General features: G+C 45.2%; 1 protein-coding gene across 23 annotated transcripts in view; it reads right to left on the minus strand.

Moving 5' to 3' along the window:
* NCOR2 (nuclear receptor corepressor 2) overlaps positions 1-23,692 on the minus strand; it is a 359,036-nt gene that overhangs the window by 137,535 nt on the left and 197,809 nt on the right. For 15 of the 23 annotated variants that reach the window (XM_080985614.1, XM_080985620.1, XM_080985617.1 and 12 more), the window contains exon 15: positions 276-418. In XM_080985614.1, the coding sequence (XP_080841740.1) occupies positions 276-418 (143 nt within the window). Of the gene's footprint in view, positions 1-275; positions 422-13,471; positions 13,511-14,258; positions 14,390-23,692 lie in introns of those variants that run through there. The other 8 variants (XM_080985603.1, XM_080985621.1, XM_080985602.1 and 5 more) reach the window with 6 other exon arrangements.

Here is a 23,692-nt window from a genome sequence, read left to right on the forward strand (position 1 = left end):
AAGCTTCATATGTAGGTCAGGGAATATGTGAAACAAGATTAGTATTTTGTTCAGGAAAACTGTGCTTCACCTTTCCCCTAATGCTTTCATTTTCTATTTTCACTATATTGTGTGCCATCTGGGACTAGGCCTTGAGCCTTGATTCTGCCAGCCAATGTCTGGAGAAGGGAGCGCTTCTGCCTTGCACCTTGGAGGCAGGAAGAGGGAGCTGGTAAGCAGGTGCTGTCGTGACGGCTGTTGGGTTGCTGGAAGGGAAGAGAAGTGGTCAGACTTACTTTGTCAGTTCCTCTTTGTCGTTTTCTGCTTCTGGCTTCTCTTCCTCCTTCTCTGTGTCTTTCTCCTTTTCTTTTTCATCTTTCTCGTCTTGGCTGCTACGGGGCATCTGTTGCTGCTGCTGCTGCTGTTGCTGCTGCTGCTGCTGAGAAATGGAGAAAAGGGAAGCCAAAACCAATGAGCACCTGGGTGACACTCAAGGGATGCCAGACAAGGCAGGGAAAGCTAAAAGGAAAGGAGAAAAAGACGACCCCCCCAATCCTTCATATTGTTACAGATTTTTCTGTGACTGAATGCAATTATAAGGCAATCGTTTTATTTTATGTTTTTAAGTTATTTATATGCCTTCTGCCAATAAAAATATATATATATTTTCAGGGTGGCTTATAAATAAAACAATAAAGCCAGAGTAGAATCTTTTATTTATTTAGATTTCTTGCCCACTCCAAACCATAGCGTCCCACGGTGGGTTACAACAGTAAAATCAACAATTATAAAACAAATAAAACAGCTACAACAATAACCCAGGAAAAGGGTGAAAACAATTAAAAACATTTCCATACAGAGAGCTGTTCCATCTATAAAGATGACACAAACATTGGGCAGCCTCCAACAAACACGTCCCATCAGTGCAAGGATTTTCATTTGCGCAATGGGGCTTTCCTGCTTCTCCTCCCCCTCATGCACCCTGTGCCCTCCCCAACTCAGGTTGCCGCCCTGAGTATTTCCATCGGCTGTCCCCTCCACCTTAATGTTTCTTCTTAGACTCACTGAATTGTAGAATTGGAAGGGACCCAAAGGGTCATCTAGTACAACCCCCTGCAATGCAGGAAACGCAATTAAAGCACCCCCCCCACACACACTTCTTTGTGGCAATTGTTCCCATAAACCTATGTCCTAAACAAGGTAGAAATCCAGGTCTAATGTGCCAACACATATATCTTTTACTCTGGGAAACATAAGTGAAGCGCTGAGCCATTCCAAACAATATGCTTGCACACACACACTATTGTTAAACCATCTGTGTGGCCAGGAAGCAACAGTGGAAAGTATTTAATGCAAGGGCTGGGGAAGAATATCTGGCACTGCATTTCGGGTATGCCAGCTTTCCATGTAAGAGCCAACTTTCTACGAAAGGAGCCGGGTTCTTTCACTCACAGTGGGGAGAACAGATATGGCCATGTCGCATTCCACAATTAATACTCTTCCCATAAGCATTCCGCAACAACAATTTATGCAACATGCAAGTTACTCCTGGAAGTGTTTCATCTACAGGGTCTATTCTTTTTCAAGATTTGCCATTTAGATGTGCTGCAGCAATGTTAAGAGAAAGGCAAGAATGGAGAGGAAGGAGGGTGTGGAGATTTCCCCATACTTTCCCCTGCTGACACAAGGGACAGAAACTTGTTTTTAAGAAAGAAATGAACCAACCAAAATGATAGTCAAGAAGGCAACACTAGATATAAACTGGGACACAGAAACTTGGGAAGCCACTTTATACTGAGTCAAGACTATTGGTCCACCTATCTCAGTGCTGGAAGAAGTGCTGCCAGTGTAGACCAAGATTTCAGACGGGGTTTCCCTAAGCTCTACCTGGTGATGCCAAAGATTGAACCTGGGACCTTCTGCATGCAGAAGAGATAACCAACTGTGAGCCACAGCCCTTCCCCCAAGATGAAAGGCATCACAAATAAGAAGGTTAGGGAGAAAGGAGTAGAGTGCACAAGGTGCTGAGAAAGGAAGGAGGAGATCTCTCCTGCTGCCAAAAGCAACATGAGTCTAATCTTCTCATCCTTGATAATAATAATAATAATAATAATAATAATAATAATAATAATAATAAATTTTATTTATATCCCGCCCTCCCCAGCCGAAGCCGGGCTCAGGGCGGCTAACAACAATCAAATAATCAAACAATCAAATAATCCAACATTCTAAAAACATTTCATTATAAAAATTAATTAAAATCAAATTGATGGCAACCGTTAAGCAAAATTCTGTGCAGGTTGCCAGAGGAGGGAGTCAGGCTGCGCCCTGACCAAAGGCCTGGTGGAACAACTCTATCTTGCAGGCCCTGCGGAAAGATGTCAGGTCCCACAGGGCCCTAGTCTCTTGTGACAGAGCGTTCCACCAGATTGGAGCCACAGCCGAAAAAGCCCTGGTCTAGTTGAGGCCAGCCTAACCTCTCTGTGGCCTGGGACCTTTAGGATGTTTTTATTTGCAGACCGTAGGTTCCTTTGAGGGGCATACCAGGAGAGGCGGTCCCATAGGTACGAGGGTCCTAGGCCGTATAGGGCTTTGAAGGTTAAAACCAGCACCTTAAACCTGATCCTGTACCCCACCGGGAGCCAGTGCAGCTGGTATAGCACCGGGTGAATGTGATCTCGCAGCGAAGACCCCATAAGGAGTCTCGCCGCAGCATTCTGCACCCGCTGGAGTTTCTGGGTCAGTCTCAAGGACAGCCCCACGTAGAGCGAGTTACAATAATCCAGTCTGGAGGTGACCGTCGCATGGATCACAGTGGCTAGGTGCACTTTCTAGTTGCTGATGGATTTAATGGGAGTGGCCACCCAAGAGGAGAGTGTCTGCAGAAGCTGGAACTTGCACGCACCCTGCACAAATCTACTTTGACCACCGGAAGAGAAAAGCACAGCTGGCAAAACACACCCATATCTAGGTTCCATTGCCTGTGCTAGTTGGGTCTGCAGTTGTGCCTAGCCCTGACCAGATGCCAAACGCTAGCTAAGTTCTTTGAGGACACACCAGACACTCCACAGGTCGTGGACCTTGGGGAGAAGGCATGGTCTCCTGGAACCAACATTTAGTATATTCTTGAGGGGCCCACTGGTAGGAGGCCTGTTGAAGAAGCCCTGGAGTTGTTAGGAGGCCATGGAACCAATCCTCTGTGCTTGAGACCCTGGCACCAAAAGGTCCAGGTCCAGGTTGAAAAGAGATGACATAGCCTGCATCCATGGACACAGAGCTGTCACGTGGCTTCTAATTAAAAGGATCTACTTGTGAGTACACAATCCCTGGTACTTATTTACTACCAGCAGATGCAGTTAGTGTGTGGTCTAAGAGGCCACACTATACGAGGTCTCCCTCTTGAGCTCTGCAGCTGTTGGAAACAATACAGGTCTCTGGTGTCTGGTTCCAGATTCCCCTGCATTGCTGTTTTTTCCCTTACCTGAGCAGTCTGAGCAGACTAGCCCTTTTCAACTATGAGTCCTCAGATGCTGTTGGACTACAACACCCATCATCCCTACCCAGCATGGCCAGTGGACAGGGATGATGGGAACTGAAGTTCAAGAACATCTGGGAACCCAGGGTTAAGAAAAGTTGCCTTAGACTGTAGCCTGACCTAGCCTCTGGATCATGTTTTGGACTTAGACTGGTTCCCTGTGCTTGGCTTTGGCTTGTTGAGACTATGCTGCAGCTTGAACCCTACTTTCTTGGGTAAATGCTATGCTAAAAGGCCTTACCTCCTGGGACTGAAACTCTAGCCTCTGAGGGCAACTCCTGGAGCATGGCATCTGTTAGCAAAGGCCGCCCTCTACAGAACTCACAGCATGATCAAAAGGCCCAGGAACCTTAACTAGGATTTCAGCAACCTCCTGGCTGACCCTGCAGGGAAGGCCACAGCAGGCTCTACTAATCAGAACGGGAAGGTTCTACAAAGAACATCCTGCTTCCCCTCCAGCTCAAGAAGAGACTTTAGCAGCTGCTTTACCTTTAAAGTTGTCAAAAGAGAGAAATCAAAAGCTGAATCAGACATGCGTAGGAGGAGCAGCTGGAAGTGAATCACTGGAAGGTGACAAGAAAGCTGGAGGATGTGGCTGTCATACCAGTTTACTTTACTCTACACAAAAAATCCCTTTATTGAAAAAAGGGAAAGAAAGAAAAGGAAGCACAACTCTAGTAGAAACACACATGCACGATCACACACGCATTCCTGCCGCCTCAATCGCTGCTTTTGCAAAATGCTTCTTTGGTGACTAAGGGGACTCTTTGGGCTTCAAAGAGTCACATCTTTTAAGAATGCTAGAAGATCAAGCACCTCCTCAAACCCTTTGACTGCAAGGGCATCTACCGCAGCAGCAGACTGTGGCGTTGCCAGTGCCGTTACTATGAAAGATATTTTATGGCTGCAGAAGTATGACAACGCGACATATATTGTTGCATCCACAATGTTTCGAAAGTAATAAGGTAAATTGATCTCATGGGCTTAGATGGAGGGAGAGGAAGGAAACCCAAGCAACTTCCACCTATAACATTGTCAGTTTCACTCCCAAATGGGTATAGGAACTTTCTCATTACAGACATCAAAGAAAACACCCAAACTGTAGTCCATGAGCTTTATTCAGGTTGTCCACAGCACATACAACTGTATTTTATTGTACTGTATTTTATTGTACTACCATTTCAGTTATATGGAATGCAAAATGTAATACAATCAAATACAATAAAAAGTAAAAAAAAAATAATACAATTAAAAATCAAACAGCCTCTTTGCAATTGCTGCAACAGGCAGAAACATTATTGTCCCCAAAGACCTTCAGTAATTTCAAGTGCTCCTTGTGGGAAAAGGTCTGGTGACCACTGCACTAAAGGACAAGTTCTTCGGAGAAACCTCCTGTTCACGTCCAGGCAACCCAAAGAAGATGAATGGGGGGGAAACAGTTCAGAGCAAAAACAAAAAAGTAGCTTGGAGCTCACAGAAATGAGATCAAAACTGGGAACTTTATAAAGGTATGCATCTGGGTTGCAAAGGAGCACAATCCCCTTTGAGTTCAGTTTATTTACTGCACTTGTGTCCTCCATGAAGCTCAAGACAGCATACGTGGTTCTCCCACCTCCTACAACAACCATATCAGGCAGGTTAGGCTGAGAGGAAACGCCTGGCCCAAGATCATTCAGCAACCTTCATGGCTACGTGGGGACTTTGGGTTGTATTCAACTAACTTCCACTCAAGAGCAGACTCATTAAAATGAACCACCATGATTAACTTAGGCCCAGTAAGGTCGGAACTAAACACTATAAATTGAGAGCATTTGCAGATGACTTAGTATTGACGTTACAGGAGCCAGAATCTAGTACTAAGAGGGTTTTAGAACTGATTCAAGAATTTGGTCAAGTGGCAGGATTTAAATTGAACAAGTCAAAAACCAAGGTTCTAGAGAAAAATTTAACACCGTTTGAAAGAGAGAGGTTTCAGAATGAGACAGGTTTAACAGTGGTTAAGAAAGTTAAATACCTGGGGATTAACATGACAGCAAAAAATGGGAATTTATTTAAAGATAACTATGAAAAATGTTGGTCAGAAGTGAAAAAAGATTTAGAAATTTGGTCAAATTTGAAGCTTTCACTGCTAGGCCGTATTGCTGCGATAAAAATGAATGTATTGCCTAGAATGTTGTTTTTGTTTCAAACTTTGCAGATCGTGGACAAAATGGATTGTTTCAAGAGGTGGCAGAAAGATATTTCTAAATTTGTCTGGCAGGGCAAGAAACCCAGAATAAAATTTAAAATACTAACGGATGCAAAGGAAAGAGGTGGATTTGCCCTGCCAGACCTCAAACTTTACTATGAATCAGCAGCTTTTTGCTGGTTGAAAGAATGGCTACTTCTTGAAAACACTGACATTTTGGACCTAGAAGGTTTTAACAATGTATTTGGATGGCATGCATATTTATGGTATGATAAGGTCAAAGCACATAAAGCATTTAAAAACCACATTGTCAGGAAAGCGCTGTTTAATGTTTGGATAAGATATAAGGATTTGTTAGAAAACAAAACCCCAAGGTGGCTGTCACCAATGGAAGCGAAAGCCTTGAAAAAGGTCAATATGGAGGTCAAATGGCCGAAATATTGGGAAATTTTGGAACAAGACGGAGATAGACTGAAATTGCAGAGTTTTAAAAAACGAAAAAACAAAGTGCGAGACTGGCTTCATTATTATCAGATAATGGAGCTATTTAAATTGGACAGGAAAATTGGCTTCCAGGTGGAAAGATCAAAATTAGAAACAGAACTGTTAGAACCCAAAACTAAGAATTTGTCAAGAATGTATAATTTGCTGCTGAAGTGGAATACTCAGGATGAAACGGTAAAATCGGCTATGATTAAATAGGCACAAGATATTGGACATAATATTATGTTTGCTGACTGGGAACAGTTGTGGACCACAGGTATGAAATTTACGGCATGTAATGCCTTAAGAGAGAATATTATGAAAATGATATACAGGTGGTACATAACCCCAGTCAAGCTTGCAAAAATCTACCATTTGCCCGATAATAAATGTTGGAAATGTAAAGAAACCGAAGGTACATTCTTTCACCTTTGGTGGACGTGCCCAAGGATTAAGGCCTTCTGGGAAATGATATATAATGAATTGAAAAAGGTATTTAAGTATACCTTCCCTAAGAAACCAGAGGCCTTTCTCCTGGGCATAGTCAGCCAAATGGTGGTAAAAAAGGATAGAACTTTCTTTATGTATGCAACAACAGCAGCAAGAATACTTATCGCAAAGTATTGGAAGACACAAGAACTTCCCACACTGGAGGAATGGCAGATGAAATTTATGGATTATATGGAACTGGCGGAAATGACTGGTAGAATCCGTGACCAGGGAGAAGAGTCGATGGAGGAAGACTGGAAGAAATTCAAAGACTATCTTCAGAAACACTGCAAAATTAAGGAATGTTAAAGTGATGTTGGACTGAAAATAAGTGGTTTCCAGCTGCACAGGTTAAAGTCAATGATAGATTAAGATTAAAGATCAAGATTAAAGATGTTTAAAGAAATGGAAATTTGATATTAAAAGGGAAAATTTTAACGTTATATGATATTAAGATCAAGGATTAGGTTTAAAGAAGTGGAAGTTATATATTTTAACATTTTATTAAATTAAAGATTGGGATTAAAAAAGTGGAAAAGAAACTGCTGGACAAATAATTTGGATTGGAATACAAAAGAGGGAGGTATGGGGAAGTCCAGAAAATAAGTAATTTAAAAATGGAAATGGAAAAGAGAGTTTGTTTTTAATTGTTATGTTTTTTGTTTTGTTTTTTTTTATTGTTGAGTTTTGTATTACTTTTTGTGTGAGTTTTCTTTGTTGTTTAAAACTTTAATAAAAATTATTTTTAAAAAAAACAAAAAAAAATTAGGCCCAGTAATTTCAGTGGGTCTACTCTGAGGAAATGTTAGCTGAATACAAGCCTTCAACTGTGATCTCTCCAGGCCTAGTCCAAAACTTTAACCACTACGCTCTGCTGGTCCTTACACTGTCTACAAGTATGTCAGGAGAGAGCTGCATCTGTAGGCTTGGTCATGGCAGCCCCTGATGCGCCACCTGGCCTTAGTCAGCATCAGGCTTCAGAAGGTCAGGTTCTGAGAAGAGGGTGAAAGGGTACGACCACGACATGCACAATATCGGGAACATGATGCTTCTGTTAAAGCAGATGATGTACAGGTAATGCTGATCGGAGGCTCTTCCTCCATTTTATTTATTATATTTCTATGCCACATTTCCTCCATTTTATCCTCACAGTGAGCCTGTGAAAGTAGGTTAGGCTGAGAGGCAGAGACTGACCCAAAGCCATGCAGTGAGCTTCATGGCTGAGCGGGGATTTCAATGCTGGAAACAGGCTGAGGGACAGGTTCCAAGACAGCAGTCAAGCATCAGAAGAAGAACCAGGTCCACAGTCAAATACAGGCAAGGGTCAAATTCTTAGCCAGCGTCCAGACTGGAAGAGCAAGCAGGGAGGCCAGGGATTTATAAGGCCTGGTGGACAGGGATTGGCCCTTTTGGTCAGCTGACTGGGTGTCCAGTTAGGCTGTTACCACAACCCAGATGGTGCCCTGAAATCCCAGAGAATAGTCTACTGGGATTGCAGAGCTGGTGGAACAAGAATGCAAGGACCATCAGCTCATCTGCCTAAGAGGACCCCCCTCACCTCACCCCCAAAAAAGAACACTTCAGGCCTTAACAACCCCTGTGACCTATGTCTCACTAGCAACACCAGCATCCTCTGCCTAGATAAGGAAGCAGTGCAGACTTCTGCTTAATGTTTTCCTGAACTCTTTAACTCCTCTCCCTTTGAACGACTGAAGGAGGTGGATCAGCAGCGGGAGAACCTTGGAGCCAGCTATCATCTCAGATAAAGAACTGGAAAATTCAGAAAAGGGCTCCCCACCTGCTGGCAACCGAACAGTTATCAAGAACACTCTGCCACAGTTGGCTTGATTAAGTCCTTCAGCCTTTGCCAGGTGCCCTCCAGATGTTTTGGACTAGAGCTCCCACCAGGTCCAGCCAGTAGGGCCTATCCCCACATTACACAGATGACAGAACTCTGTACCAGTTTTACATTTTTCTTAAGCCACTCCCCACCCGCATATGCACACCAAACACCCCTTTATGTAGTAATCACACCAGGGAGCTTCATCGCCACCAGCCCTCTGTCCCGCAAACATTATATTAATTTGCTCTGAGATTTCCAACCTGGAAGGGCATTAGAACATTATACATAATCGAACACACCGGCAGAGGTACTGTCCAAATCTCTCACAACTTGTTGCAGAAAATGTAGTTCTGCTTGCAGAATTCAATGACCTTTGGTTAAACTTGGACCAGAACCAAAATACATATATGAGAAAATGGGTGTGAGATTTGGATCAAGGAATAACCAGAAACAATGGAAATGGATTTGGAACAACTTCCATTCCAATATAATTCTAGCAGACCTAAAGGAGAACTATTTTAAAACCCTCTATCAGTGATATTTAGCACCTTGAATTGAATTGAATTTATAAATTAGGATCAGAGAAATGTTGGAGGTCTGGATTAAATAAAGCAGTTTACATGCAAATCTTCTAGGATTGTTCTCAAAGAGAAACATTCTGGAAATCTATTCAGGCTAATATCTCTGATATATTAGGATATTACATCCCCATGGAACCTAAAATATTTCTGCTTGGTTATCTAAAAGATGTTATTCTGGAAAATGATCAAGAACTAGCTGCTAAGATTGTTGCAGCTAAAAATGGGGGTGGGGGCAATTTGTCATACTATATCTCAGTGAATTGAGAAAAATTGGTCCATAGAAACTAACTTACTACGAAAGAATACATATAAACCAGCCTAACAGCTTTATGGAGAAATGGGCATTTTGGGGTAATGTTTTGGAACAAGTTCAGTGAAAATGTTCAACCTTATGCTGCTTTCAACCACCAGTAACACCATTTCCTTCTGCTCTTTATCTTTGGCTTATTTTCATAAACAAACAAACAAACGAAGTAGCTCAATTCTTAGGTAATGGGCAATCCTGGAAGCTGCTTAGCCAGGTGACAGTCACTGCCGTTCTATTAAAGTTTGTGGGACTGCCTCTTCCTGCAGCAAGCAACATACAGACAAATGTTCAGTCAAAACATCTTCCCATGCCCCAAAGATACTGCAACTGGGAGGCTGTACTCCAAATACAGCTAGCTGGCTGCATCAAATGTGGTCCAGAGGGAGCCATCACAATTCCCTGGCTATAAACCAGAATGATGGTCCGGTTTTAAAACAGCTCTGGACTCAGCCTCCAGGAAAGCCTCTGTAATGGAACTCTAGATGCCAGAGTTTGTCTTTAAGGTTGTGTTCAAAACAAAGATGTCAATTCAGTGCTCAGTTACAGGCAAGAAACGGCAATCCACACAACCACAAAAGGTGACACATGGGGTTTTCTGTTATTGTTGATCCATGTGATTGTGCTGCAAATGGATGTTAGCAGGTTATCAGGGCACACAATGTCCCAGTGCAGTGAGGTAAAATGTTAACTGGGCTTGGACCTGGGAGGTGGTTGAATTCCAGAAGTACCACAAGAAGGACACTCTTTCTTAACCTCCATTTTCCATTTCTAAAATGGGAATGACAGTGACAGTTCCACTGTAACACTGTGAAGGTTGCAAAACTTCCTTGCAAAATAAAAGGGTTATATAAATAAATGGACACTTGCTGGATTACCCCAAAGACCCTTCTAGTTCAGGGTTAGCCAGCATGGTGCCCTCCAGACTACAATCATCCCTGACCACTGGCCACACTGACTGGGGATGATGGGAACTGGAGTCCATCAACATCAAGAAGGCATCAAGAAGGCTACCCATGACTAGTCCAACACTCTGTTTCTCCAAAGTCACTAGGCAGATGCCCTTCGTGAGAGCAATAGAATGGAGGAGGAATGGTCGCCCCCCAATTGTGCCTGCTATTCACACCTGTGCTCATTACTCTCCTGTAAGGCATACTCAAGCAAAGACCTGAGTTTGAGGGTGGGGTGGGTGTGCCTATTACTATAATTATTGTTGAATTTATATACTGCTCTATATCCAGAGGTCTCAGGGCAGTTAAATATGGGTATGTATGTATTCAAAGGTGAATGCACAAGTTCCACTGTCCATGGAGACGCAGATCAATTCTGTGTCCAGGGCAGCTGTCTGCCAGCTCCATCTGGTACGCAGGCTGAGACCCTACCAGCCCACAGACTGTCTTTTCAGAGTGGTGCATGCTCTGGTTATCTCCTGCTTAGACTACTGCAATGCGCTCTACGTGGGGCTACCTTTGAAAGTGAACCAGAAGCTACAACTAATCCAGAATGTGGCAGCTAGACTGGTGACTGGGAGTGGCAGCAGAGACCATATAACACCGGTCTTGAAAGACCTACATTGCCTCCCCGTACATTTCCGAGCACAATTCAAAGTGTTGGTGCTGACCTTTAAAGCCTTAAATGGCTTCGGCCCAATATACCTGAAGGAGCGTCTCCACCCCCATCATTCAGCCCGGACACTGAGATCCATCTCCGAGGGCCTTCTGGCGGTTCCCTCACTGCGAGAAACCAAGTTACAGGGAACCAGGCAGAGGGCCTTCTCGGTAGTGGTGCCCACCCTGTGAAATGCCCTCCCATCAGATGTCAAGGAAATAAACAACTACAGTGGTGCCTCGCAAGACGAAAAGAATCCGTTCTGGGAGTCTCTTCGTCTAGCGGTTTTTTCGTCTTGCGAAGCAAGCCCATTGACGGATTAGCGGATTAGCGCTATTAGCGGCTTTTAGCGGCTTTTAGCGGCTTTTAGCAGCTTATCAGCTTATCGGATAAGCAGATAAGCGGCTTAGCGACTTAGAAAAAGAGGGGGGAAAGGAAAAAAAAAAACCCAGGAACTCGCAAGACATTTTCGTCTTGCGAAGCAAGCCCATAGCAGATTCGTTTTGCGAGGCACCTCCAAAACGGAAAACTCTTTCGTCTAGCGAGTTTTCCGTCTTGCGAGGCATTCGTCTTGCGGGGCACCACTGTATTTGACTTTTAGAAGACAGCTGAAGGCAGCCCTGTTTAGGGAAGTTTTTAATGACTGGTGTTTCAATGTATTTTTAATATTTTGTTGGATGCCGCCCAGAGTGGCTGGGGAACCCAACCAGATGGGCGGAGTATAAATAAATTATTATTACTATTATTACTATTATTACTATTATTATTAGGGTTCAATGCCCTCTGAACACCTAGTTGTTTGAATATCCCAACAGCATGGAGCCTCTATACAAATGGTTGTTTAAGAAATGGCCTGTTATTGGGGCGCAGCTAAAAGTGTATTCCTGTGCAGATATGTCCTACACACTAATAATAATTTTATTATTTGTACCCTGCCCATCTGACTGAGTTAAAAAGAAACTCAACCTTAAAATCTGTTTCCATTTTTCTTAGGGAAAACTCCTTAAAATTACTACACAGATGGCATCACACTTCTCTGCAAATGTTAAAAATGTTTTCCTCTATGTCACCTAATAGTTAGAGGGGCTGCCATAAACTTGGTACATATTATCATTTATTGTGGGAATGTAAGCTGGTGCAAGATTTTTGGAACTTAATTTTGCCAGAAATGATAACTATTATTAAAGAAACTTTTTTTTTTTTTACGGAATATTTTATATTGGCAGCACGAATAGTAATTGCAACCATGCAATTTCAATGGAAAACAGTCCCAAATCTTACCCTGGACGCTTGGTACCACTCACTCTGAAATACAGCTATAATGGAGGATATTATGCCTAATTTGAGACCAACAAGGACAGGCACCTCCAGATGATGATGATGATGATGATGATGATGATGATAATGATAATAATAATAATAATGTTTGTTTGTTTGTTTATACATACCCCACCCATCTAGCTGGGTTTCCCCAGCTACCCTGGGTGGCTCCCAACTGAATATTTATAATAATACAGCGGAACAATCCCTTTCAAGAAAACCCTCATGACCTCTGGCAAATCTGGAGCTATACTTGATAATCCAATACTGTTGATAGCCCTAACTTGGGCTTTGTTATTTAAACCCAAGTGCCACTGTATGCATTCTAAGTGCCTAGTTTATAGTTTTGTTTTTCAGCTTTTAATGCTTGTCTGTTGTTATAATTGTTCTGCCTGTTTTATATTCATTGTGAAATCGGGTGTATGGGTGTGACCTGGTGCCCTCCAGAAGTTGATATACTACAACTCCCATCATCTCTCACCACTGAGCTAGCTGGCTGAGACTCATGGGATTTGGAGTCCAACCCCATCTGGGATGGTCACAGCTTCCCTGTCCCTGTCCTAAAGCAACTCTGGCACATTTCTGCTGCAAACATGAATCAATTATTGGCTGCATCTTACTTGTGCTGCATGTCTAGTGTTTTTGAGTTTGTATTTTAAATTTTCTTGTACATTGTCTTGAGACCCAATGTGTAAAAATGTGTAAAAATTTCCCCCAAACAATTTTGTTCTGCCTGCCACTGCAAGCGAGGCACCCTGCTGACTACAGTTCTCCAAATTACTGACAGAGAGTCGGCAGGTCGGACGCTCTGAGAAAAACTACAGTTCCTGGGGTTCTCTTGGGATTGGGGACAACAACACCCACCTAAGTTAAGACCTATTTGTCCCTGTACAGAAGTAGCCTTAGTGCCCTGCAAAACAAAAATAAAACCCATCAGCTTCAACAGGTGCAGTTCCAAGCCCCGCCCTGCCCTCCGCGCACTCCAAAATAATACTGTGGTGTTATGAAAATAAATGTGCTCCTTCCAGGCCACTGCTCAAAGGCACCAGGCCTCGTCAGCTGTTAGTGATCGGCCCCTGGGGCCTTGAGGCTGATGGCACCGTTCCCTGCCTCCGCATATTAATTATAAACAGCTGCTCACCTTTGTCCCAATTTCCAGTTGCATCCTGAGCGGCCCAGGCTGCCAGCATTCTCCCCACCCCACAAAAGTAGGGGGGGGAGCCGAACGAGTTGCACACTCCACTTAGTTCCCACATCTACGCAATTGCAAGCACACACACATATCACCAGGGAAACACCACCCAGCAGATAGCTTATCTTCAGAATAGCACGCTGGCTCATATAAACAGAGCACAGGCGGTTGCAACATTTTCTGCCTTGGCCATGCCAGACTGAATCTCTGAACGGACGCTTCTCTCTCCCTCTCCCTCCTCGGGACCTGTTCCTGGCACCCTCCTTCCCACACGGCCCAAGCGTACGAGGAACACAGTTCCCAAACCCCAACAGCCTCTCTCTTCATCACCCTGCTCCAACCAACTTCCACGGCTGCGAGGTTTTGGCGGGAAGCAGCTGAACAATTGGGGAGGGGAAAGAGAAGACTTTGTCTTTTTGGGAGAAGTTTCCACACACGAGACCCTCAAAAGACACCCCTACCCTCCCCAACAACAGGCAAGGACCCCTTTTTAAAAGCCTGGCACCCTGAACCAGCCAAGGCGGAGGGGAGAAGCACGTCCCCATTTGGCTCTTGAGGCAAAGAGGACTTTCCTCGAGCCTTTGTGGAAATCTCCTGCCAAAAGCTCCCTCGCAGCAAGGTCCAGGCCAAGTCTGCCCAGAGCACCGGACGTCCCTGCCTTCCCCCGGAGAACCCCCTGTCTCCCTGCAGAGGTGCTCAGCCTCCAGCCCTGCTGTCCCAGAGAGCCCCCCATCACCTCCTCCTGGTGCCTTTTCACAGCTCGGCCATCCCAGCTCGCCGTGCCTTACGCTCTCCGACTCAAATGGCTTCCTGGCGATTTGCATAGTTGAGCCGTAAACCAGCCACGGCATTCCTGTTATGATTTTGCAATCTACTGGAATAACACAGTCGCTCTCAGTCGAGCCGATGAGTCATGAGCTATAAAACCACAGCCCTCGTCACCGGGAGCTTGCAGTGTTGGCTACAGCCTGTGAGTGATTAATATCTGAGGATGGCAAACTCAACCCTGCAGCATGCCTGCCTCCTAATTTCTCCCTCCCCTCTCCGATTCCTAGGCTCTCAGAGGGTGCCAAGGTCCTAGTCTCTGTTGCCCTGCCAGGACGGGACACAGGCAGACACGGTAATTCTTCAAGACAGTTACCCAGTAACACACAAATGAAAAAACAAACAAACAAACAAACCCTAGGATGTTGGTTTGTCTGTGTGACTCAGGAACCAACTCTTGCTTTTTTAAACTTCTGGAGCTCTGGCTTTTGATCAAAATCAAGCATATGTACATGCTTTGTTCCTGGGACAAAATAACCTTCCATCAAAACACACCACAGATCTGCTCCAGCCACAAAATGGGTCTAATGGGGGTTGTTTATCTGGTTTTTTTGCTTCCCATAATTGCCTCTTTGATGACAGAAACAGCCACTAGGCCATTTGCCCACTTTGCCATGTCCCTGGACAACAACCAGGGCAGGTTTTCCTAGAGGGATCCTTGGCCAGCATTATCACAGAATTGCAGAGTTGGAAGGGACTCTGAGGGTCATCCAGTCCAGCCCCCTGCAATGAAGGAACCTCAATTAAAGCATCCATGACAAATGGCCATCCACCTTCTGCTTAAAAACCTCCAAGGAAGGAGAGTCCACCACCTTCTGAGAGAATCTGTTCCACAGTTCTTGCCGCCAGAAAGCTCTTCCTGATGTTGAGTCGCAATCTCCTTTCATGTAACTTGAAGCACTAGTTCAGGTCCTACCCTCCAGAGCAAGAGAAAACAAGCTTGCTCCATCTTCCATGTGACAGCCCTTTAGATATTTGAAGGTGACTTTCATATCTCCTCCCCGTCTTCTCTTTTCCAGGCCAAACATACCCAGCTCCTTCAAGCACTCCTCACAAGTCTTGGTTTCCAGACTCTTGATCATCTTGGATGCCCTCCTCTGCACACGTTCCAGCTTGTCAATATCCTTCTTAAATTGTGGTACCCAGAACTGGACATAGTATACCAGCTGGTGTCTGACCAAGGTAGAATACAGTGGTACAACTACTTTCCTTGATAGAGGCACTATACTTCCTGTTGATGCAGTCTAGAATAGCATTTGCATTTTTTGCTGCTGCATCACATTACTGACTCAAGTTAAGCTTGTGGTCTATGAAGATCCCTAGATCCTTTTCACGTGTACTACTAGCAAGCCAGGTGCCCCCATCTTATATTTGTGTAGCTGGTTCTTCCTGTCTAAGTGAAGAACCTGACATTTCTCCCTAATGAAATTCATTTTGTTACTTTGGGCCCAGTTCTCCAATTTGTTAAGGTCTTCTTGAATACTAATTCTACCTTCTGCAGCATTAGCTAGCCCTCGCTGCTTGGTGTCATCTGCAAATTTGGTGAGCATCCTCTCAATTCCTTTATCCAAGTTGTTTATAAAGACGTTGAACAATGATGGGCCCAGGACAGAACCCTGCAGCAGTGCAGCCCTCTCCAGGTATTCTGCCATCTGTTCCTGCCCCCCACTGCCTACTGCCACTGATATTCAGGGGCATTTTGGTCTTCAGAGTTCCACTGAGCTATCATGGCTCATTACAGTAGCTGGATCTATTTTGCCTTCATTTTAACATTTCTCCCTTTAAATCCATCTAAAACCAGTGGCCACTGCCACTGAATTCTTTAGCTTAATTGGGCTTTTGTGCAAAGAAGCACAGCTCTCAGTGCACCCTGGTCACAAGGACTTTGCGCGTGATTTGACTACATTTGAACGCATTTCACACAGGCAGCAATTTTGTGCAGATATCTATATAGATATGTGCAGGGCTCATATTAACTTATATGTTTAAGATTTGTGTACTGAAAGCCACAGTATCTGCAATGTAAATTGATGGAGGTCTGCTATTATTCTACTACTGGTATTATTATTATTATTATTAGCTTTTCCTTCTCCCTCCTGTATTTTTTCATATTTTTTCTTTCCTCATTAAATATGCAAGTAAGCTAAAATGTGTGAAAAGAGACCAGTGCTTCACACACAGACAGAACTATCTGACTGCAGACTGTCTCGCCCGAGTAGTGCATGCTCTAGTTTTCTCCCACTTGGACTACTGCAATGCACTCTACGTGGGGCTACCTTTGAAGGTCACCCAGAAACTACAATTAATCCAGAATGCGGCAGCTAGACTGGTGACTGGGAGTGGCCGCCAAGATCACATTAACACCAGCCCTGAAAGACCTTCATTGGCTCCCAGTATGTTTCCGAGCACAATTCAAAGTGTTGGTGCTGACCTTTAAAGCCCTAAACGGCCTTGGTCCAGTATACCTGAAGGAGCGTCTCCACCCCCATCATTCAGCCCAGACACTGAGGTCCAGCTCCGAGGGCCTTCTGGAGGTTCCCTCACTGCAAGAAGAGGGCCTTCTCAGTAGTCATGCCCACCCTGTGGAACACCCTCCCATTATGTGTCAAGGAAATAAACAACTATTTGACTTTTAGAAGACATCTGAAGGCAGCCCTGTTTAGGGAAGCTTTTAATATCTGATGAATTATTATATTTTAATGTTTTGTTGGAAGCCGCCCAGAGTGGCTGGGGAAACCCAGCCAGATGGGGGAGGGGGTTATAAATAATAAATTATTATTATTATTATTATTATTATTATTATTATTATTATTATTATGAGTGCCGGCGTGGTTGCTCGAGAGCAAACAGGCAAGACTCCCCGTTGGTATTTCAAGTCTTTATTATCTGTCCAAAATGTTCACAATGCAGATCGACTCTTTTCCATGTCTGCTCAGTCGCTAGCAGAATCTGGGAGTGGGCGGTTCTTAAACTTTCCCCAGCAGAGTAGTCTCCTGAACCCCATCCTACGCCTCCACTCTCTGCGCCTAAACCTACTGCGCAGAGAGGGCGTGGGCAAAGGGGAACCTGCCTCCCCCCCGCTTTGTTCATGCTCGGTGCTGTGGCTCTCCCTTGCGTCCTCCGAGCCCTGCATCCCTTCCCTCTGGAGGCGTGGCTTCCCTCCTCTGCGGAGGAACTGCTGCTTCTCACGATCTTTGGAGGCTCCCTGTAACCCAACTGCCCTTCAACCTCTCACCTCTGAGTTGATGGCAGTTCCCTGACAATTATCATCATCATCATCATCATCATCATCATCATGAGTGTGCTCCTGGTGGACCTTACTAATCATTGCATGCAGAAGACAATGCGACTTCTAGCATACGCAGAGTCATCTGGGGCCCTACTTTTTTTTTAAAAAAAGGATATTATATACAAGAGGCAGCAGGAAGCCATGTTAGATAGGGAGGTGTTCAGAGGAACACAGCAGGTCAGCTTTACCGGGCCTTCTGCCTCAATTGCCAGCATCCATTCCAGCTGCATGAGTGGGAGAGGTAGGAAGAAGGACTGTTCCATTGCAGGAAAACCAGCTCCATCACTAGACTCCTCCTGTCCTTGAACTGTTTCCAATCCAGCTGGTCATTTTAAGAACTGTTCTTTTAACTTTTAAGAACTGGTGCCTGAGGTTGCTTTTTCTCCCCCTTCTTCTCTCTCCATCCCCCTTTCTTCTTGTGTTTTGTCTTTTAGGTTATAAGCCAGGGACTGTCTTGTTTTAATCAACTGCCTGTAAACCGTTGTGTGAGAGTTGGTGGCTGAACCGTTAGGTACAGATGTTACAAATAAATAAATGAGCAGCATCAAGTACTTCCATGGGAATTGCTCAGGGGGGCACAGCTAACTGCTGTGCTGCTCACAAATTCTGCAAGAAGAGGCATATGATATGTAAAAATCCAAGTACTGACACCTGGCCTGCCTAAATCTAAAGGTCTGGTGCCGCCTATCCAGCACAGCATTTGTTGCGGCACTATTTCCTCTGAAGAAGACCCAATAGCCTGAAGAATATGCCATCCTGTGTAGCAGCCTCAACTACAATATTCCCAGGTGTGATGGCCTGGGAATCTGATTCAGAATCTGAACCTGAGGAGTCCCAGCCTGCACAGGAGTCCCCGCTTCCAGGGCCGGCTGAGCCGGGGCAGGGGCTTGAATCTGAAGGGCCTGCACCTGTGCCGGATCCTCAGGAGCAGACACCAGATGTATCCACTCTGGCTCCGGAGGTGATTGAGGGCCCATTGGCACCTCTCCCAGCCCTGTCAGGGGAAGGTGAAGCTGCCCCTGGGTCCAATAACCCTCCAGCCTCTCCTGAGCTGCAGAGGCTCAGGGCAGAGAGGCGGAGGGAACTAAGTTCTCTGAGGAGGAGTGCTCGCCTTAAGGCCAGGAGAGGCGGGTCACCTGTGGGCCGGGACTGCCCCTGGCCTCAGAGGAAATAAAGGCCAGTCAGCCTGGTCCCAGGTTGCGGGAGCAATGTCGTTGGAAACCTGTTTCTGCCAGCACCCAGACCTGCTCTTCCAGAGTTCCCGTCCACGCCCGGCTTCTTGCTCTGGACCCCGCTTCGCCCTTGCTGGACAGTCTCCAGACCCTCGACCCAGGACCGGACTCTGACCACGCCTCACGGTAACCTCCCCCCGGGACGAGCACACCAGGTCATACCATAGGCAGGTCCATCTAAACTAGGGATGGGCAAGCCAGAGTTCTAATTCATGATTTCATGAGTGTGACAAGGTGGGAGGGAGGTAAAGGGGTGGCAGAAGAAGTGACAGCAACAGGGTGTGTCTGTTTTTACCTCTGGCCTCACCTACTTTACATCTGGCCCCTCCCACCACTGGCACACGCCCCCAATAGATTATTTGCGGAGAGAATGCTGTTTTCAGCAGATTCCCAGCCTCTGATGGAAACATTTTATTTCTAGCAGGGAAGGTTAATTGTACCTCTGGGGTCATCTTTTCCATTCTGTAAATCAGTCAGTAATGTGGGTTTCCCAGAAAATTATTAACTGGAAAATTTCCCTACACAAATTGGGCAACAAAGCTGGAGAGAAAGCTGTTGGCCCCTGCCCCCACTACTCCCCAATGTCTTTCTTGCAGGTTTCCTACAAGCGTCTGGCTGGCTACTGTGAGAATTGAACTAAGCTATTTGCACAGAGGAACTTGAATTGGGGGAAATTTCAGTTTGCATGGGGAAATTTTTCTGATGCCCTAGTAGGTGATTTAATTTGGTATGCTTATTTTACATGTATTTAGTAAACAAAGTTTTAAAAACCATTTTCTTTATTTAGTAAACAAAAATACTCCCTGGAATAGACCCTGATGTTGGGAAAGATGGAGGGCACAAGGAGAAGGGGACAGCAGAGGATGAGATGGTTGGACAGTGTTCTCGAAGCTACCAACATGAGTCTGACCAAACTGCGGGAGGCAGTGGAAGACAGGAGTGCCTGGCGTGCTCTGGTCCATGGCGTCACGAAGAGTCGGACACGACTAAACGACTAAACAACAACAACAACAACAACAACAATGTTGTGTTTGCAAATGGCATCCATTCACTGTCACTAATGAACTTAGAAAACGAATTTTTTTCCATGGAAATATTAAGCAATGGAAAAATTTCCATGTTAAAAAACCTTCCACCCCACATCACCGAAAGCATCTAAATGTTACTTTAGGATGACTGGCTTATACAACAGTGACAGATTCAAAACAAGGTGCTGGTGAGTGGTAAGACCCAACCAACTAGACTTGGGACATATAAGAGTAAGTACTTCTTTCCACAGCACACAGAATTCACTACCACAAATTTACAAATAGTCAACAACTTGGATAGTTTTAAATGGTGAAAGATTTATACGATCTGAGGAGAAACCAGAGTATAAATGAGAAGTACATCAGCTCCTGGTCAAAAACCAATGGCACATAAGGCCTCTTCAATAGGTCTTCCATCATCTTTTCTTACCCACCTGGGTATGACACTGCCCTCAAAACTGTGAAGCACGAGGTTATGGGATATTGCCTTTAGTGATTTGTGATCTTGCTCACATGTGACCTCTGGCCCATCTGTGTCAGGAATCCAACACCTACAGGGTTTTCTGTTATCTCCCTACCTTAAGAATTTGACTGTATCTAATTACTACCATCTGTTTTCTAAAGCCAGATTAAATGTTTTCCCTTCTGAAATGCTGAGGGGAAGATTGGCTAGCTACCAAGCTAGGCTGTGCCCATGTTCCCAGGATATTAAACGTATGGAACACATTTTATTGCATTGTAGTTGAGACAGCATCTAATCAATCCAATACTAAAAGAACAACCTGGAATGTCAAGGTTCTCCTTGAGGATAAGTTTGATACTATTACATTGTCTGTAGCAAAATCCTCTCAGAGGGAGCAAAAATCAGAAATCAGTATCTATCTACAGGCTAAAGCTCCTCTATTGGCTAGCAAGGCCGGTTTTACAGCTTAATAACTGTTGATATTTACTACTGTTGTACTATTTTGGGTCCATGGACTGCAATAAGGCTGTGTGTGTGTGTTCTTTAAATGGGAATAAGACTACTAATCACGTGGCGATATGCTTGCTCCAAAGTCAAAGGCAGCATGCCTTTGAACACTAGTTGTTGGTGAACAAAAGCAACCACTTTGAGATGTTTTAAAATCAAGTAGTATATAAATTTTATGGAATAAATAAATGTTCTTCTTGCAGGGTTCCAAGAGACCCCTGAATGGCCGCTGTGAGAGCAGGGTGCTAGATTAGTTACCGTATTTTTCGCCCTATAGGACGCACTTTTCCCCCTCCAAAAATGAAGGGGAAATGTGTGTGCGTCCTATGGGGCGAATGCAGGCTTTCGCTGAAGCCTGGAGAGCGAGAGGGGTCGGTGCACCAGGCTTCAGGAAGCTCTGCGCAACCCTCGGGAGACCGGCTCCGGTGGCCGCGCAGAGCTGCCTGCAGTCCCAGGCTCAGCACACTTCTCCCCATCGCCAGCCCCACAAGCTCGGGGGACAGCGGGGAGGCGGAGTGCGCCTTCCCGCTGTTCCCCGACCTGGTTCTTCCAGCCCCGCACCTGGGGGGGGGGGGAATAAATTTTTTCCCCTTTATTTCCCCCCCAAAAAACTAGGTGCGTCCTATGGGCCGGTGCGTCCTATGGGGCGCAAAATACGGTAAGCCGCTGGACCTGATTCAGCAGGGCTCTTCCTGGGCTCCTACAATGCTGCTTTGCCACCAGTTTTAATAATGTTTTGCAAACATCTCCGTAGTAATTCCCCCTCTGTCTTCCTTCCCCTCCCCACCCCCGCCTCCCCACGTTCTCCATTGTGATGCTGTGACATGAAGTTCAGTCTCTCTGCTCCCTTACATGGTATTGCTTTCCAACCAAATCTGTTTTGGGGAAGCTATTCTTAAAAGCAAGCTAACAACCTTCTTAGCCCAGAGCCAGCCAAAAACAGTCCAGCATATTGAGGTGGAAAATCAAAACTGCCAGCCCCACACCACGCCACATATGCGTGTACACACAGCCCAACAGACATGTGGCAGGATGCCCCACACCACGCCACATATGCGTGTACACACAGCCCAACAGACATGTGGCAGGATCTTCCAGAAAGGTTTCCTCCATGTGCCCCACTGAAATAAATGAGAGCTGAGTCAAAGCATAGTTGAACTGCTCAGCTGCTTCTAAGGAAAAATAAAAGCACTTAATAGCTCGGGTTATAAAATAATGCACAGCTCAAGCAACGTCAGCCCGGATCTTTTGTTTTAACACATAAAATGTCCTAAAGTGTGGGTGAAGAAAAAAGTCTTTGCCTATTTGCAGAAAGACGACAAAGGTGCCAAGCAGACCTATCTAGGGAGGCTATGCCATCGCCAGGATTCTGCCACCAAGAAAGCCCTTTTGCTAGTGGTCACCTGCTTCAGAGAACCTGCATTGAGCTTCTTGAAAAAATGGTGCAGAAACGGCAAGATATTTAACCATGACTGGGCATTTTAGCCACATCACACCAGTGCTTTGTCTGTGACACTGGTTCCCAGTCTGTTTCCAAACCCAATTTAAAGGTAGATTTTCATTTTTAAATCCTCCATCACTTGGGACCAGGTTACCTGAAAGATCACTTTCTCCTGCACACACCCACCCAAACATCTAAAGTAGTGGTTACCAGAGCATGGCTAACACTCTACTCTGACTTAAACTAGTTTGACGGGGTTTGTTTATTTGAAAGAATTTTGGAACTGCTTAATATTTACAAACTGCTAAGCAGCGGGTTAAACCACAGAGCCTAGAACTTGCCAATCAGAAGGTCGGCGGTTTGAATCCCCGTGACGGGGTGAGTTCCCGTTGTTTGGTCCCTTCTCCTGCCAACCCAGCAGTTTGAAAGCACATCAAAGTGCAAGTAGATAAATAGGTACCGCTCCAGCGGGAAGATAAACGGTGTTTCTGTGTGCTGCTCTGGTTCGCCAGAAACAGCTAAGTCATGCTGGCCACATGACCCGAAAGCTGTACGCCGGCTCCCACGGCCAATAAAGTGAGATGAGCGCCGCAACCCCAGGGTCGGCCATGACTGGACCTAATGGTCAGGGTCCCTTTACCCTTAAGCAGCATACATAAAATAACATAAAAGCAATAAAACAGTATCATTAAAAGCACAAAACAGGATTATAGAAACAGGAATTCAAAGATTAAAAGGTCCGTAACTTACAACACACGAAAAGCTTGGGCAAAAAACATCAGGGCTGTTTCACAAGATGTCCAAAGCAACTAACAGATGATGCTTCACATAACAGAAGATGCTTCAGATGGATCTGCTAAAGAGCTGCACCTGGGACCCTGGTCATGCACAGAAGGTGCCCTGCCAACTGAACTATGGACCTTCTCCAAGGCAGATATTGCCTACTCCTAAAGGCAGAGGCACTCCAAGGCCACAGGCAGTGGTCCTACCCAGCCCTACTAACAGAGACCTCCTTAAGTGGAGATGCCAGTGACCAACCCTGAACCTTCCATGTGCCAAGCAGGTGCTCTACCACTGTGCTAGTGGGCCCTGACCTCCCTGCCTCCTACCCACTTACTCATTTTATGGTATGAAGGGTTCACATGTGCACCAGCTTTCAATACAGTTGCAGGCCCAATTCAAGTTGCTGGCTTTCACCTAGAAAGCCTCACACAGTTTACTGCACACAGCACAATATACATAAAGCCTTACAAGGCTGGGGACCCCAGTACTTGAAGGAACGTTCATTTCCCCATAGAAGGCCCTAAGATCATCTCAAGAGGCCTGCCTGCAAGGGCCCATGCCCGCTGAAGAACGGGGGGTGGAGGCTGCAGCAGGAGAGGGCC

Source organism: Podarcis pityusensis (genome assembly GCF_964106645.2).
Source record: "Podarcis pityusensis genome assembly, chromosome: 16".
Classification (NCBI taxonomy): Eukaryota; Metazoa; Chordata; class Lepidosauria; order Squamata; family Lacertidae; genus Podarcis; species Podarcis pityusensis.